The sequence below is a fragment of the Ctenocephalides felis genome, unplaced genomic scaffold (genome assembly GCF_003426905.1).
Source record: "Ctenocephalides felis isolate EL2017-DRISC unplaced genomic scaffold, ASM342690v1 CF-g0.4_SCAFFOLD_01604, whole genome shotgun sequence".
Classification (NCBI taxonomy): Eukaryota; Metazoa; Arthropoda; class Insecta; order Siphonaptera; family Pulicidae; genus Ctenocephalides; species Ctenocephalides felis.
The window spans coordinates 19993332-20012641 of NW_020537758.1; the positions used below are offsets into that span (position 1 = coordinate 19993332).

The 19310-nt window shown below is 29.1% G+C and overlaps 1 protein-coding gene across 1 annotated transcript in view; it reads right to left on the reverse strand.

The window, feature by feature from the left end:
* LOC113373494 overlaps window positions 1-19310 on the reverse strand; it is a 298841-nt gene that overhangs the window by 32767 nt on the left and 246764 nt on the right. The window contains exons 4-5 of the mRNA XM_026613788.1: window positions 19159-19246; window positions 15591-15712 (exon numbers count right to left, since the gene is read on the reverse strand). Coding sequence (XP_026469573.1) covers window positions 15591-15712; window positions 19159-19246 — 210 coding nt within the window. The remainder of the gene's footprint in view (window positions 1-15590; window positions 15713-19158; window positions 19247-19310) is intronic.

Here is a 19310-nt window from a genome sequence, read left to right on the forward strand (position 1 = left end):
TTGAAGTAATTTAATAAAGAATAGTTTATAAAACTTTAGATAAATTCAATTGATTTTCAATTATCATTTGAGATTTTTTTATTATCTCTTTTATTTATCACTGTTCAGTAAAGGACATTCAATAAATTTGATGAATTTACAATAGTCGGCCGAAAAGGGACGTTGTATACTACAAGGACAAAATAATGCACGAGATATTCAAACTGCTTATGTATAAACCTATGTAAATGGAAAATAAATGAAAAGAAAAAAATGAAGAGTTGAAATAAAACCAAAGAAAATATAATATCTCTGAAATGATATTGTTATTAAAACTGATGTCAAAACTCACACAATCATCAGAGACAAAAAATAAAAACATCTTATTTGTAATTCACATTAAATATTACTAATTGTATTATAAGTTCGGCCGCATTAAAGCATACAGCGCAATCGTCTTCATTCCAAATTTAGTTAAAGGAGCTTTTACATCTTCAATAATTGTTCAAAACTTTCCTGAAACACAAAGACTCAAAACCATTTCTATTTTGGGTATATTGTCAATTAATGACTTAAGAAAATATTAATAACTTCTCGAATAATTAATTAGAGGGTACTCTAAAAGCTTCCGTTTGTGGAAAATGTGTTCGGGGATGGAAATCCCTATTCGGCAAACAACAGATTAGCTGTTTGATTTGTGTTTCAAAGTCCAATATGACAAATCCGACCTATGTAAACTGTTAAGCTTAAACCTAAACTATTAAATGGAACAACGTCACATATATTGACGAATGCGATTAAAATTGAGCCATGATGATTTGGTTTCAGTATTGATTGACGCTGGACATCTATTCCTAGTAGAGCACGCATACAATACTCAACAATAATTGTTTTACATAATTTTAAAGTTTTTAATTTAAATTTGTGAAATAGCAAAAAATTAGTGAAATAAATTGTCAACTTATTAACCATTTGGTGTAAGAAGATTGAAACGTCAATGGCCTTTAGATTTAGTCTTAGATTAGTTCCAATATAACATTATCTTATCAATTGTTAAACTGAGAAGATCTCACTGGAGTTCTTCTTAGACATCGCTCTCAAATGTTATCAATTTAGCTTATAGAAATCTTTATGCATTTCTGATTGCTGAATAAAACAGAATTAAAAAAAAACTAAATACAACGTTTAAAGTTCACAATTATTAAATGTAAGACACTTAACTGATTTGAGTTATTTGATAAATTGGCAAATATTTTTTTTTAATTATGCAAATGATAATATCAATTTAAGTAAATTGGTCATTAAGAATTCAGTTTGTGTCACTTGTGAGTACACTATATATAAACATACGGGTGTACTGCCACATATCTAACAAAGTATAAAAATGATTTAAAAATCTCTTGCTCACGTAAAGATGTGTTACTGAAATCCACATACATAGTAGTATAATAGCATAATATGTTTTTTAGTATAATCCATTTCTAAGCGTGTAATTTGCTCATTGTAGAGGTAATACGAATACTTCATCTGGAAATATTTGGGATTCTGTCTGGCAGCAGTTTGGTGTCGGTCTCACGAAGATTAAGTACACTTTCCGTGCAGGCGGTGCTGCCGAATTGGACGCAAAAAGCAAACATGCAAAAGCAGTTTTGAATTGAGAGAATGTTGGTTGACCAAAGTAGACTAACTAAAGATGATGTAACAATCATAGAGCAGGCGTGGATAGTTGAACGATAAATGATATAAATAATAATCCTGGACAGTTTCATACTTATTTGGTTATTAACAGTATCAATATTTTTTTAATTTGATTCTTATGAAACAACTATGAACTTTAGAAGACTCTTAGGGGATATAAAAGTTAATTCCTGGCTTAACAAAAAGTCACAACATTGATATAATTACCTACAAAGACTTACTTTAAAAAAATCTGAATTTTGTTAGCTCTTCTAAAAGAATAGAACGTTCGGAAACAAGGTATGCAAAATGAGTATTAATCTATGCAAACTGACAATTCTCTACCTTAATGCAACTTTTAAATAGTTCCTGTAAATTTGAATGATCACTATTGCTTTTGTATTGTTTTTATAGGTACCATCTATGTTTTACAACGGCAACCGAAAATAGAAAATTCAAATAAAATAATGATTATCCATAATTGACTGATTTGAGTAATGAGAAATTTGATTAAAATAAATTTGAGTAATTGCAGTAATCTATGCATATCACTTGCTCTAAGTTAAATAAGCTAACCAATTTTTTAACAATGTTCAAGAAAATAATAGAATTCATTTTAATGACCAGATTTCAAATTTAGTTTTGATACTAGTAAGCACAACTAGTGTGAAATTTTCAAGAAATCAATTTTTTAATTTTTCCATATATCGATAGGCTGTACTTTCAAAAATAACATACCGAAATTTTAAATCGATATCTTAAATAGTTTTTAGTTACAGCCATTTGAAGAGTATATATAGTATATAGTATAAATATCATTTTATCTTTAAACGCGTTTTTCTCGAAACAGCATTTTCCGAATTTGCTGCAGCGATTACTCAAAAACAAATGATCCAATCACTATAAATTTTTTTTACATGTTCTATATATAGTTCTCCGTAAAATAAACTATCGATTTTTTTATCGAATCAAAAATCGAATTTTGGCAGTCCAAATACGACCAAAATTTTGGATAAAATTCGACTTTTTTAAAAAAAAAAACGCCGTCATTTTGTCAATTTTTTCTTTATCGTGGGTTATTTTACAGACAATATTATCTAGTTTAACAAGATTTTTTTTAAAATTTCATCCACGTAGAAGGCCGGAATTACTGTAGCAGTGAAGGGCCTTTTTTGTCGCGCCGTTGGAGATCGACGTTAACTTAAAAAATATTTAACTTTTTTTTCAAAAATTTTACTACGTTTTCTTAAAACATGTATGAATATATTCCTAAAATTTTGAAAGTAGTTTTTTGTTCAATATAAATTCCCAAAAATCACCTTTTTTTAGGCGGCTACACTAGTTGTGCCCCTTAATGTGTGAGACACTACGTGAAAGCATTTTGTCTCGCAGGATTTTGGTGAAAATCAAGAACTGAAATATGGGATTAATTTAAAGAACTTAGGAAACATAATGAATATCGAATACTGAATATAGTTGTAAAAGACAAAGGAAAACTAAATAGCGTCCTAATTGGGAAAAGAAACCAGGGCGCCAGATGCAGATAAAAAACGAATTTCATAAAAAGAAAAAATACAAAAAATTGAAAGCTGGGTCAGAAGACAAGGTAGCAAAAAAGCTAGAAAGGTGAAAAGTATATTATACATATCGAGCTTTCATACCAGCATCATTATTGGTCTTCGAACAAACACCAATAATAACACTAGTTAATCTAGGATCCGAAATTACCGATGTTGCTGCTATCAATGACGAGGCTATACATCCGTATCATCCAATTTGTTGACGAGCTGTAAACCTAGAAGCTTTAGTAGTTTCGAACACAATGTATATAAACACGATCCTTTGTGCCCATAATAACGAATCAATTGTAGCATTGTGTCGGGTACTTCATAGGGAAGACTGTTGCCAAGCGGGCGCTTATATTAAACAGAGGCCCCCTTGCGAGCCGACGCGCCTTTGTTTGACCGACAGAGGCTCGGTTGGAACAGGTTATGGAATAAGAACTATTATGCATCCACAGCTATAGTGAGAATCCGGGGATTATGTAAACTGGTGGTTTGTTCCGTTACAGAACCCATTTGTAAGATTCTAGAATATGCCAAATGAATATTTGTGTGTGTCGCAAAGCCGCAAAGATCTATTTTCGGATCTGTCATATTTTTTATCTACATGAACGATTCACCCCTTTGTACAAAGATTAGGGATCATCAGATTTAGTCAGCCTTATCACCAATTGCTTGTTATACAAAAATAACGTATTATGAATAATAATAATTTACTTCCTTAGGTGACAGTTTATGTTTTGCCAGAAAGTACAATTCGACAACTTTGAGTTTTCCCAATGTTTAAGGTCACTCTGAATTAAGACCAAAATTAGAACAAGTATGTGAGCCAAAATTGGATTCACACCATATTAATTTACTCTAAAAATTTACTGTTACAATACTCTAAAAATCATAATAAGTCAATTGATATCAGTTGAGAATTCTGTTTTACAGCTATTAGCAAAGACAGTTAATATCGTTCCTTTGTAATTAAGTTTCAAATTTCATTTCGATCCCGAAAGAAACTTAACATGCTGATAAAGTATATGGTCTAAAAAAGCGGCCAGGAAACGTTTTAAATCATCACCCCAAAATATTTTTATCTAAGTTGATATTACCCTTATGGCAAAAAGAGATTGCCCTCACACGGACAATTACGTAGCAAATGCAGTATTGATAAATTAAAAATAAATACTTTTTACCCACAAAAAATCCGCTTTATTGCATTTAGGGTAATTTACCCCGGTTTCCTGACCACTGGTCTAAAGATTAGACTCTTAACAAACATAAAACACTAAAGTCCTACAAAAAGTGGTTGAAATATGAAAATTCATTGATGTTTAGGATGAAAAACTACACTTTCAAGACAGTCAAGTGCGTGTTTGTGCACTGTAATTAAGGTAATTACATATACTAAAAAGTATCAATTGGAGATCGCATTGATTCGATTTTGGTGATAGCGAAAACTTTATTTTCAAAATAAACAGATGCAATTTTTTTCTAAATTGTAAAATCTCACTCCGCATTTATTTAGTTGACTATTTTGCAAATCGGCATTTCGGGCAAAAACAAACTTCTTTTTTGGTTGATAAATAATGAAATTTGTAGATTTAATTTCCAATATTTGGCTTTGAGGTGAAAATACGTAATTTTTATCCTACTAGTTGTCTGATTAACTTTTATTATCCACACACTAATTTCGTGGCTGTGCAAGTAAAAACTATTACAATGATTGAAAAAAATATTTTTTGAAGTTAAAATTGTACGTGAGATTGCAAGTATGATTTTTCTCGATTTACATGCTAAAAAAGTATCATTCCTAATCTTCGTATAAATTATTATTTTCCTCATATGTGCTGCATCTCTTTACAAATATCCATAATGTCCAATAAAGACAACTCGCGGGAACGTATAATGGGACACAGAGCATATTATGCTCCTTTAGTGTATACGTTTCCATAACTTAAGTGATATTGCCAAATATAAGTATATTTTATGGTCTATAAAAAGCGTCGTAGCACATGTTTATGGTTTATTTATTTATTTTGTATCATCAACTATCATAAACTTGGCAGTAAATTTCCACGGCGTGCCGTACTGTCAGCGTGTAATCTAATTTATATCGTATTTTTGTAATCCATTCGGTGATTAAAAACAGGGGATTTAAGTTACTGTTCAAATAATTCAATTAGTTTTCAAACTAGTCTAATCCAACAGCTCTAAATTGAAAAAGTGTATAGTTAAATATTCTGTGTGTTCTGACAGATGATATGAAAGAAATATTAACATCTTTTTTAATTTCATAACATTTATCAACTATTATTTTGAGAGTTAATGAGTTTCTGTGCCGAATAACATTAAGGGGTTCTGCGGAAACATGGCGTTGTTATGGCAGCCTTCTTTATAATTTTGTCTTTTATTATCTGTGCCATCAGTCGTATTTTACACCTTAAATTTGAGACAATTTAGTCCAAGCAGTAGCAATAATCGTTCCAATGAGTCTATAAATTCATATAAACTTGGTCTAAGGATGCCAGTTCATAATCTTCATAACATATCAATGTCCAACTTGCTACACTACTAAATTAGCTCTGAACTCACAAATTTTTCAAATATCTCTGCAAAATTCTTCTGCAATACTAAATTTGACATCTGAAGACTTGCATCTTGATTCAGAAAGAAGAAATTTGAATATCACATCATATTGTGCAGCCTTTATTTCATTGGAGCTTCAGACAGCAAAAAGCATTTGTTATGAAACGCCATATCTTGAGATGACGTCGAGACACTCTTACGTAACACACAACTCTCAATAGATGTGCTGCTTCTGACATATTAAATAAAGTTTGCCAGAATGATGAAATAAATGATTTATTTGAATATATATATATATATATATATATATATATATATATTAGGGTGGTCCTTAATATGGGCATTTTCGAATTTTCTTGATCCCAAGGGCTCAAATGATCCCTAATTGATAAAAAACAATTCTCTGAATTCTCTGTTTTAGCTCTTAATATTAACTTTTAGGTAGTGTACAATTCAATCAAAGTTCGTATGGAAAATGAAAAAAAAATTGAAAATTAAAAAAAAATTTTAGGTATAACTAGCGACAAATGAATTAAAAGTGAAAATTCGTGTTATTTTTTATTGAAAATTCGACGCCCTGCTAAATTTTTGAAATTTTTTTCATGCTATTGCCATACAAAACTTTGATTAAATTGCGCTCTATCTAAAAGACATTATTAAGAGCTAATACTTTCAGAGAATTATTTTTTAACAATTTGGAACCATTGGAGTCTTTGGGAGCAAGGAAATTGGAAAATGTTTATTATAAGGACCACCCTAATATATAAGCATTTACGTGTAAATTCACAATTCATAATAGGCTGACTAAATATCCTGATAGGTAGAAAATTTTAAGTTAACCAAACAAATCTTCAAATACTAAAAAATATCGATTTCCTTTTAAAGTATCAGTTAACTTATTTAAAATATGCCTTTGGTAATCTTTCACCGACATTTCTAGTATGTAATATAACAATGCATTTCGTCAATGATCGATCTGCATTTTGCATTTCAAGTAGTGTGTTGTGGAAAGTTGTTGGGATAAGGATGAAAGCTGCATCGTAAAGAATTTTCGAAGAATCACATCAGCTTGAGTACTTTTTCAACAATATCGGGATTATATTCCTTGCCATGAAATTGAACTGCATGAGAGAGATCTAAAACTTGTACTTTTCTGCAAAATCATCTTATTAACACACATTGCACTGCAGAAAAATTCTATAAGACGAGTTGTTTTAGTTACTGAAGTGTTGAAATGAAATGAAATATAAAAAATGAAACTTGAGAAGGATTGAACATAATTGATAATTCTGTCATTCATTATTATTTATATGAAAAAGCAATTATTTATATAAAAATACTAATAACTGACAAAAAAATGCAAAGTTATGCAAATATAACATATCCTAATCCTAGTATATACCCTAATGTATAGAATTAGGATATTTCCTATTGATTAATAACATGCAACATTCAATAGTAGGCTCAATGATTAATTGAGAACATTTTAAATGAGTTTTTAAAGATGTAGCTTATATTGTGATTTTAATATTTGAAATTGTTATATGACATACAGAACATGTTTCACACAAATGGATGATGATAATTTTTGATTTAATAATTTCCATAAAAATAATTAAAAAACTAGAAAATTTGGGTGTTTGAATTAAATAGCAATAAGGATAATTGGATAAATATTATAAAAACATATTTAAATTGATAAGGTATTACGAAAAATTGATAAACAAGGCTCTGAAGCATCGAAAGTTTGAAAATCCCAGCAATTTCACTTAATTTATTAACCAATAAGTAAATTAATAAATACTTAAAATGTGTTATCGATTAGAAAAGTTCTAATAAAAAAACATTTCGATATACAGTGTTTCATATTGTGTTTTGTCGTATTTTAGGTGGCGAAACATTTATTTTAATTTGTTTCAGTAAAGTTCTCTGCCAAATTGGCTCTCGGAACAATTCCGTTTGCCGTATTTTATGTAACCAATATCCAATATTATACCACTTCGTTTCTTATCTGAACTTAAATTGCATTTAAAGTGTTGCATTACGCCTTTTGTGCCAACATTATTCGTTTAATTCATGACCGGATAACAAATGGTAATGTTGGAAGTACTATACCATTTGGTGTATAACATTGAAGAATTATTATTTCCAGATATTCTTACTTACAATTCCATGAAATAAGTTATTGAAAAAAATACTACAAATGTACAATGAAAAACATAAATGAAATAACGTACGCACAAATTTTGATAATTAGCCTAGAACTAATTCTAGAATAATTTCAAAAGTCTAGTTCAAATATTTTGTAAAATTGAAGATGCTTTTCATTAATATTAAAAAATATATTTTTACTGCATAGGTAGAATATAAATATACATATCATTAAATATAATAAAATATAGAATTTCATTCCGCGGAAGCCTGAATATAAATATAATGATAATGCGTTTTAAATTACGTATGAACGATACGAAAACATCTCGATGTTATTTATTTACGAATACATATTTATTTACAAAAATTGATATAGCATCAAATTAATAATACCCCAACGGCAAATGTTTAAAGCATTATTAAAGTGCACATTTTATTTCATTATAAAATTTAAAATTATTACTACGAATGAAATATTTTTATTAGCGTGAAGTATATTTTTTTCATAAAATTATATTATTTGCCGCAATCTAGTCCATACATATTTTCAGAATTAGAACGCTTTTTTATATCATTATTAAATAAATCCTTTTTAATCCGCTTTTCGTTTAATACGAAAAGAGGTTTTGAACGTTAATGACGCTCTATCAAAAAATGGGTTTAAATTACTAATTACATTAAGTACTTAAGTTCATAATACGCGTACGTAAAACGTAAAAAATAATGAAGATAAAAAATAATGGAAAAAATATATCAGGTACAATTTTATACAGTTTTTCCTTTTTTAATAACATAATTTATTAATACAACAAAATGTGCCGTAGTTAATAATGACCCAAAATTGGTAAAAATATATCAGTCAACCAGATAATCCGATTTAACAAATTAATTAGATCAATTTAATATTTGTTTTGACCGGGCTAAAATTAATTTAAGATTTGTTTGAATAGAAGTTAAAATTTGGAAACAAAAAAAAACTCCAAAAACTTATCTTTAGTTTAAATAGTTTTTTGAATCATTCGAATCGGATGTTCCGTTTTTTCGGTAATTTTTAGCACTTCCTACACTGTATCTTCCGAACGGGTGGATCTGCCTTCGTCAAAAATAATTAGCACATATCAATATATACAGGAATCGAATGTTATTTGAATGAGTCAAATCGGTTGATCCGTGCGCCCGAAATTGTGGACCAATAATTGTATCCATACATACATCAATTTTTATTTTTAAGAATATTTTTTCTGAGAAAATGCTCAGAAATTTTAAAACGCAAATATAAAAAATTTCATTTTCGATTTTTGAACGATTACTATATCTTACCCTACGGGAGGTTAAAAATACTACAGAGACGTGTAAAAAAAATAATGTAAGTGAAATGTTTTCTTATATATACGTATTTTCGCTTGATGTAAATTCTGTGAACAAAAAACATTTAATCAAATAAATTAATATCCTGTATCAAAGCAGCTGTGAAAAATGTTCGATGCTATAAATTTATAAAAATCATTTTCGACGATTCGGCCTTTCCTTCGCTTTGCAACTTCAGCAATTCGTCATATTGCTTGCTCTCCGGCACAAAATGAAGTATTTTGGTATTGATGAATATATTTCTGTATTTTGCTTAAGTGAACTTTGCGTTTCCAATATATCACAAACTGCTCTTCCATTTATCATATGCGTTTGGTTACGGATCAGATATAAATCAATTGTATTATGTGTAAAACCAATATCAATTTTGTCAAAATGATTGAAATTTATTTCTTAACGTAGTAACATTAATAAACAATGGTAAAGTTATAAACGATTCGAGACTATGGTTTGCCCCATCAAATAAAATAAATTTATGTGTTCTTTATAAATCTTATAAACGTTCCAATAAATACTTGAATATGTTTATACGCTTTTATTTGCTCATAATTAAATGTACTCATGGATATTCATGGTTATTTTTTTATTTATTCAATACATAATATTCAATGTATTGCTCCATTTAATATTAATGTCTCCTTGCATGATATTTCTCTAGAAGTTCTCATATTTATTGCACACTGTTCACAATTTTAGTATGAATAAAAAACTTGTATATGTGCGTAATTAAATGTAGTAAACCTATTTTTGTTTTATATTACAAATTCTACTCTATCAATGCAGATGTCAATTCTAGTAAAATCAACTTTCAAGTTTCATTTAGCATTTATTTGGAACGTTGTAACGATTTGTATTACAAAGTGTGACAACGTTATGTAGGTTATAATATTATATATTATATATGTAATATTATCCACTAGAAAATGGACGATCCAATTACAAGATATACGAAGAAAAGAATTATATCATTCTACATAGTACTGAAGCATATAGCATTTAATCAAACATTGATTATATCTATGGTAGTTTTTGCCTAGGGCGACGTCGCTCGCAAAAATCCACCATGGGGAATAATACATTCGACATATCGGTTATGTCATTATCTTTAGTAACCTGAATCCTTGCGATTACTACGAGGATTTACTTTATACATATATATAATCTTGAGAGTTTCTTGTTCGATATTGAGACATATTGATGGCCAATAAGTCGCACATATAATACAATAGAAGATTTTTACTCAGTTTCAGTGGTAAATGCCTTTTTGTCATTCATTCAGAAATATTCATAATCTAATGAGAATATTATTCAAAAATTTCAAAAATATTTTACAAAAAAAATATAAACGTACCATATTGAATAAGCTTGAAAAATGATAAAACATTCATTTTTAAAATAATATTGATTAGGATCATTTTAGAAACTTATTTGATTATAAAATATAATTCTCAATACAGAATTCTTATATATAAATGTAACTAGCTTTTAGGGATGATGTCAAATTAAAAAATCTATTTTCAAAATTATTTTAAAAAGGTTTAACGACAGTGATTTCAATCATTGAAATCCAGCCTTTAATAACCTTATTTGAACTCCTGAACATAATGAACAAAAATTTGATTTAATTTAATATTAAAGTACTTCTAATATAAATATGAAAACAAAGAAATGAATTGAACACGTACTTATGACCTTACCCCATTATTCCAAATTCTAATTACTAATATTTTAGGATAATCGTTCAGTTCGTTTTTAAATATTTAATTACAAATAAATGGTCTGGCTTGCCAAAAACAAAAGTAAGATTTTCGAATGATATCTTTCAAACAGTTTTAAAATATAAAAAACCGATTCTAGTTTTTTGCGTAAGAACATCAAAAAAAGTTTAATAATACACACATACAATTTTTCTAATTTTGGTCCCAAACATTCTAAATAGCTTGAAACGGCGAGAAAACATAAAAAATAGGCAAAAACAAAACTTTCTCATTTTTAACACAAGATTGATTTGATTAAATATTTTTTAGTGATGACCAACATTTTCTGAATATAATATATTTGTTTTACCTCAAAACATATATTAACACTAAAGAATAATATTTACAATATATCTATGTACATTAAATTATGTACCGATATAATTTGAGATAAAACTTGAAACAAAATTCATCCGAAATAGCGTAGAAAACTGACTGAAAACTCAAATAATGCCACTTAACTAATTACAGTACAGAGCACATGCAAGCTATGAGTTAACTTTTCTACTGTTATATAAGCTCCTGATGCATTTCATATTCTCTGTGGTAATTGCTTTTTGAAATATTATTATTGCATTAATGTTTTGAAGCAAATGATAATTTAATTGCACTATTAAAAGCAATACATGATATATTTAATTTTTTCAGAACATTAAATAAGCGTATGAAATTGAACACGATTTCATTTGCTTTATAATTTTATTATTTAACGTGCACAGCTTTACGATGAGGAAATTCATTTACTTTTGTTGTATGTTTTATCCGTTAATTTTTGCAGAAAATTTAAAAAAAAAAAATGACCTAAATATATATGTTTTAAAACATAGTATTTTATATCATGAAACATACTATTTAAATTATTGGAGTTATTATTATTCAGGAGGGTTGATGGTTCATTTAAATTTTCTATTCTTCGCCGCAAAAAATTCAGGCAGCAGATGCACAATTTACGATTTTGCCATATTGGGATAACTCGAGTATTGCAAATAACCTAAATAATAAATCGCGTATCTATTTTGTATTCAGTACCGTTTCTCTCAGTAAGTTTTCTTCGGTTCCTACAAATATTTACAGATGCGAATCGGAAGAGATTCTGCAATTGGATCTCTCTTGTGTTTGTTCTGAATTTATTGCAATTTATTTGCAACTGCAGAAAAGGCAAGTATGTAAAGGAAATATTACTTTATAAAGGGCAAACATTATTAAAGATTTTCTGGAATGCAATATAATATATGACGGATTTTGTGTATAATAGATATTCCTATATAGATCAGCTTATTCGTCACCATAGTGTTGGAGACTTGGAGAGCATTGAATTAAAAAAGATTTTTTATTAGATTATTAAAGGAAAAAATCAGAAGTTAGGTAAAAAACAAATAATATATTTTTAATTGAATTCTTTCCTATTCAACTTCCCATTTCAGGCTCTGATAACTTCACACTTTCGAGTAATGATAAATGGTGGTAGAAATATTACCAAACCTTGCAATATAAAAATTTTCATTTAAATTTTATCGATTATTATAACTTAATCATGATATAAAATTGCTATTTTAATTAAAGTATGTGCAGAAAAAAAATTATTTAACAACTTTTATATCAAAAGTGCATCACATTCTGCAGAACCAGTCGAAACTGGTAACAAAATAATTACAATTAATCGAACCAATATAAGAAGATATGGGAAATCAATGAAAGTAAAGATTTTTAGAATTATTTTACTAAATTTTTCTGAATTTTCGCAAAAATATTTACGCAAATTTTCAATAAGTTTTCAATGATGTATTTTTATTAAAGATCTTTCAGAATAATTTATTCAATAATTCACATATAATATACCCAAAATGCAAAATTTAGAATCTAGTTCGAGCCCGTAATACGTATTTATGATTTACCACTTTCTTTCTTTGGCACTTCTGGAAAACGTTGCAAACTCTCTGAAATAATTTCAGTTGTTTTGACGTTACCTCGGATATGGTCGTATTTGATGATTCAGAACAAAAATCATGGCATAAAAGTTTCCACCACAAATAAGACAAAGGTAAAGCATCGTCTTTAATAAATCAATACAACTAAAAATGCTTTTGACAATTACTTTTGAGCAAATATGTATTTCTGAAGATTTGCTTACTCGTGCAATAATACGGTTCGTGGGACTCGAAGATTAATTGTATACAAAACAAACAGACATGAATACGCAAACAAATATAACGATCTGGCAAAAGGGGCACGAAAATAAATTGTTTTATGGAAATTGATATAGGCAACACAATTAGGCATATTTAACCCCTATATTGTTATGTATGAACCAAGTTTAAGACAAATGTTGATATTCGGATTTCATAATGATGTGTTTGTTATGCTAGCTCGAGTAAATGATGGAGTTGAGCTTTGATTTCGCTTTGTTATGTATATAAGTTCAAAAGTGTAATCAAGAATCATTAATTAGTATAATATATAATTATTACTTGAATAGTACACCAATTGAATGACAATCTATTCAAAAAATAATTATTATTAAATTATTTCATTATGCAATATTTTTAAAATTTCAAAATTTCAGTAACTAAGCAAAATTAAAAATGCTTGAATATTGTTTAACTAATTTATATAATTACAATAAATTGTGGCTGTATTTAAAAGGTCCAAATAATTAACTAACTTTTTCGGAAAGCTAAAAATATTGGCTAGATTTAGATATCGGTTGTCTTCTCATCAAGGTAGATAAAAGAAAATTTCATAATAGAAATCAAAAGTACAGTGCCTAAATTATTAAATTCTTAATGAAGTAAGCATTAATGATATTAATGCTGATAATTATATTTTCCAGTCGTATAAATTAAACTGGCTAATTAGAAACCAAAGTTATGGATGAACAATAGAATAAACCTTTGACAGTTCTGTAGATGTTTTGGGATTCTGTGTGTTCTACGATTTATGGGATAAGTAGGCTTGGAAATGCTTTGTACAATCCCATTTATAACAGTCGCCCAACTTTGGTTCGCTTGATGTTCTAGATTATGTACTAAATTACCCTCTCGGACTATAAATAACACTAGCTCAAAACTCATGAAGAGCTATCTCATTTCGTCTTTTTAATCCACGCGTAATTTTTTACGCGAATATAAGTAAGAGTTGCAGGGGTTAAGGTTTCTGAAACAATTAAGATATTAATTCAATGTTGGAGTATACGGCTTCGAAATTTCTGCTGTCTTTGTAAGAACTTATAAAGGTCAATAGTGGCTATTTCTTTAATAAACGATAATCTTTACTTCTATCCTAATAGGATAACAAGTAAAATTTTAAGAATAGAAAATGCATGTTGAAAAGCCATACCCCTGTCCAAGGTTAGTGAATTTAAAATAGACACAAGTAGGTTTCAATTACAATATGCTGAACTATACTGGCTTCTGGGGCGTAAGTCAATTAACAGTTTATCTTGATGATAAACTATTAATTAACAATCGAGATTGTGATATAATCTATGTGTATTTAAGGCATCCAACTGTGAAGTTGTGCGAGCAAATCAAACATTGTTTTAATGCAGCCTAAAATTTTGAGACTGATCACTAATGCTCCTTGGTTTGTCAGCAATAAGACCCTACACAAAGATCTAATTATAAATTTTATAAATGGTAAAATAAAGCCAAAAAGTGTTCAGCATTTTCTATAACTGGAAGATCATTCAAAATGTATAGTTGCTTAATTTTTTGAAGGTACCTGTTTCGAGAAGGCCGAAAATGAATATTCCAAAAGATAATATTCAAGTTACTACATCTTTGGAGAACTGAAGCATCACTCATTAGAGTGACATTTATTGATATACTGAAATTTAGCACAAAAGTTTCATATGTGTTGCTCATAGAGCAACCAAATTGAACCAAATAGCTCATAGAGTATTGTATTTTGGTGTGCAGTACATTTTGATATTCCAGTCAAAATAGAATTCAAGTTAGCATTAATTCGCATTGAGCTGAAAATTGGTCCAGATGTTAAGTCGCAATCGATCCGACATCTGCGATTTTTTTATTCCAGGTCAATAGTACAAAATTCTAATTTTTTCCATTATTCGCAAATACTATGAAAAAAACTTTGTCTTTGCCAAAAACTATTCAGCACATCTCCTTAGCAATAGGAAACGAATGTTTTTTGAACCATTCAAATTCTTTGATCGCGAAAACGTAGACAAAAAATTGCGGATACACACACATCCATTTTCGCTGAGGTAGCCAAAATGTTCAGAAACCCTAAAACGTTACTATAACTTACCCTACGGAGAGTTAATAAAAAATAAGAATTTATAGTGTCAGTTCCTAATTACCCTCCTCCTTACTAGAACAACACCCGCCAGCTATGTCATTTTTCAAGTGTGGAGGGTCAAAGGCCTGATTGTTTTCAAAGAGAGTATTAGGTATATTGCGGTCTTTAATTTTTTGTGTTCTATTTCTTATTGTATTTATTGTTTATTAATAATTATAAATAGTTATTTTAAGTCTTAGTATTATTATTATCTCACCTCAAGTCTGTCCCGTCCATCGCTGCCTTCCCATTTGTCTGCTATTCGGATTGTCTCCGCAGTTTTCTGCTGCACGGACTTGCTGTCATCCAGCAGTGTCAATTCGTAGAATTCTTGAATATCTGCAAGGGAATACAAAAGAAAATATGAAAAGAATGCACTCTTTCAACAAAATGCACACACATGGTTTATGTATGGGTCTGAGACACTGGAAAATGGAGCGTATAAATTATATTGAGTAATACAACGGCAGCACAATAAGATAACTCCTTTGAGGAGATATATGGATCGAGACGGTGAAGATATTTGATGAATATAAAAGTGAATATATGTATATATATATATATATATATAATATTATTCTATCTAAAACCCCTGATGCACATAGCATTTTGAAAGTTCTGAGTACCATTTTATCAATCAAATGTTGCACAAAACCCAATATGTTTAATAAGGATTTTTGTGTTTTATTATCTTCTAGAAAGAAATCCTAGGACCATTTATTAAAGCACCACACACATTCCAAAAATAAAGCAAAATAAATTCCTTGTCAACCGTCGTCTGACGTCAATTTCCAGATTTCCGCAATCTCGGTCGCCGAGACAAAAGATAAGTGCAGATCGGACAATGGTCATGGTGGGCTCAGAAATACGAATATATATGATTGCGTAGAAATTCGTATTAGACGTCTTTTGTTATTTGAAAACAGTAGGTCTAACGACGGAAGTTTTTGTTCAAGAATCGGATATTGTTTATGATCACGGATGCGTGTATTAAGTGTAGAACGCCTGTTGGCCATTGTAATGCGCTGGATACATTCGGTGCACATATTCTCAAAACAAAGTTTAGATAGATAAAATTCTGAATTAAAAAAAATCAATAAACCATTAAATTGAAACTCAATAGTCACTTGGTAAAAAGTGTCAGAAAAATTGGAGAAGAATTACTAGATCGGAGATTTTGCCATGTGACCCCAATTTCGACTTTTTGAAACGACACCAGGAAACATTTCTGTTATGTTCAAGTCATGAGTTTCTAATATTATGAGCTTTTGAATCTTCAAAGCTCTGTCATATATCTACCGCAACATCTATTACTTTTTAATTACATTAACAATTAATATCAAACGTTTCTAAATTAATATACAAGTATCCACGAGAAACCGCAAGACAAAGTAGGAATTTCATGAAATTTAATTGAGGTATACTGAATCTCCATGAATTTATAACTTTGCATTCGCTTTATGTAAACACATATAATTTGATATTGCAAAACACTTGTTCCCGCATAGTTTCAAGCCATTAAAGTATCCCGTGAGCGGAGAGAAAATTGCTACTGCCCGACAACGGAAAATATTCTACTTGTATTCAGGATAGAACACATAAATATTAAACTATATTATTGAAGTTGAAATACTTCCTTTTGAAAATAATAATTAAATCATAAAGAATATAAAATACTTCCTCGGCAATTATAAACTTGACTCACAACTTATGACAGTATTACATTATTTTACAGTTGCATAATTAAGTAAAAACTTCTAATCAAATTATCAATTTCAATATTGAATTAATTTGCATAAAGAGTTACTACAGATCATTAAAATCATTTAAATTAAATTTCACTGTTGGTACCATCACATAAAAATTTCAATTAACAATTATATTATCTTATACAAAGTTTCTATTAAGCCAATTTGGACATACGGGATAGAACTATGGGAACCGCTTCCACATCAAACGTGATAAAAATTCAAAGATGTCAAACTAACTATAAAAATATGTTGAATGACTCGAAATATGTATTAAATTGGCTTATACAAAAAATGCCCGCGTAGACCAATAAACGATGAATTTCTTTGTAAGACTGTACGCATCAGAGTATACCTAAAACTAAAATAAGCTTATTTTTTATATCTCGACAGAAATCCACTTTCAAATCAAAGTATAAAAAATGATCTCATTCTATAAATTATTTTTATTATTTACATGTGTCACTTAATTTCAGGCGTTCTTAGCGACTCCGAAGTAATGTAAAATATGCAAGTTTAATGGCATCAAAATTCAGTCGAGCGAATAATTTTAACGAAGTCTCGAGCTTATTTAATGAAGCTGTTACGAATTAACATAAATGCAAATAAAAATCTCCTACGCATACTGTATTTTAAATTGAATTAGGCTCCAGAATTTCCGTAAATTTTCCTGCCTGGAAATGAACAATATTTACTCTTTCTCGTGTATGCAAATAAACAGTTTGGAACAGTAATAATTAACAAATAAATAAAATAATTTTGGTCAAATCTTCGAATTACTTTTAAGCACGTTGGATTAAGTAGCATATTGAATAATACTGATAATAAATTTATGACAAAATTAAAATAAATTAGTGTTCTTGTTTACATTGTTATAGGGTACAAAGGATGAAAGTGACAAGTTTTTGGAAATTGGCTAAAAAACATAGAGATACTTATTTGTTTGATATGTGTTATTTGTTTTGATATGGTTAGTTTGGTTTTTGCAGTATAATTGCCATATGAGTGAGTGAACCCTAGCATGTGCAAGTTGTTTAACTATATAGTAATTAGTGTAATTTACTCCATAATTATCTATAATTTGATATACTTGTTTAAATTTTCATTTTCTGTTTAATCATTATTATTTATATATTGCATATAAAGTTTTAGTGATTCTCAAATGACTCATAGGCATTGTATGCAACAATGATTATAAAATTTCTTAATGCATACCATTTAGAGCATCAGTACCACTTTCTCTGTTTTTGTTACCGAAATAAAAAGAAATCATGATCCTATAGTCAAAAGGCTGTACTCGAGGGGCTTATATCCGAAATTCCGCCATAGTGGCCGCAGAGCTCCTTCCTATCTCATAAAACAGAAGATATATAGGGCTCTGAAATACTAAGGCTGATATCGTTACATAGAAAATAAAAAAATGAGGAAAGCAAATATTAGGTTGAGACTTTTAATTAAAACGATAGCGTTGAACAATATATGAGTTCGCATAAATATATAGAAGATACAAATTTTCTGTAATAGTTTTAGTATATTACATCTTGCAACGTATTTTGCATAGGATTATACCGTGACACTGTTTTTCCAAATGAGCATAGAGATGTTGTAAAATAAATAATATAGGAATGCTATTACTCTACATAGCTCTTTTGGAAAATTAAAATTTTCAAACTTTCATAGTGCATATTGCTAATATACAAAGTCATTCATGGCTTTTTTCGAATTATATTCTCAGCCTTTTGTGTTGAATTTAAAATATTTCAAATTTTTTTTATCTTATTGTTATTTACGGATATTGCAGCAAATTGCTTTGAAAAACAAAACCATATAACGTTTCTACCATTACAGCAGCACAAAAAAACCAACAGCAAACATATGTGTCCTCTCCTTTGAGAGTATTTCACATTCTTTTTGCATCGACATAGTCATAGCATTCTGGCATCAAACATTCTGGCGTCTGGCGAAAATCACAAAATATATTATAACACGGGCGGCGAGAAAACAACAGAAAAATAAAACCGCCAACGATAAACCAACTGCTGCGGCAGACAAAAACAGATGCATATTTCGCGCTTGAAGCAAGGCGGCGCTGCTCCACTGTAAATACAGGAGTCGAATTTATATGCTAAAATATAGTAGTTTATTTGAATTTATATTGGCACAATATTATAATACAGGTTGCCAAAATA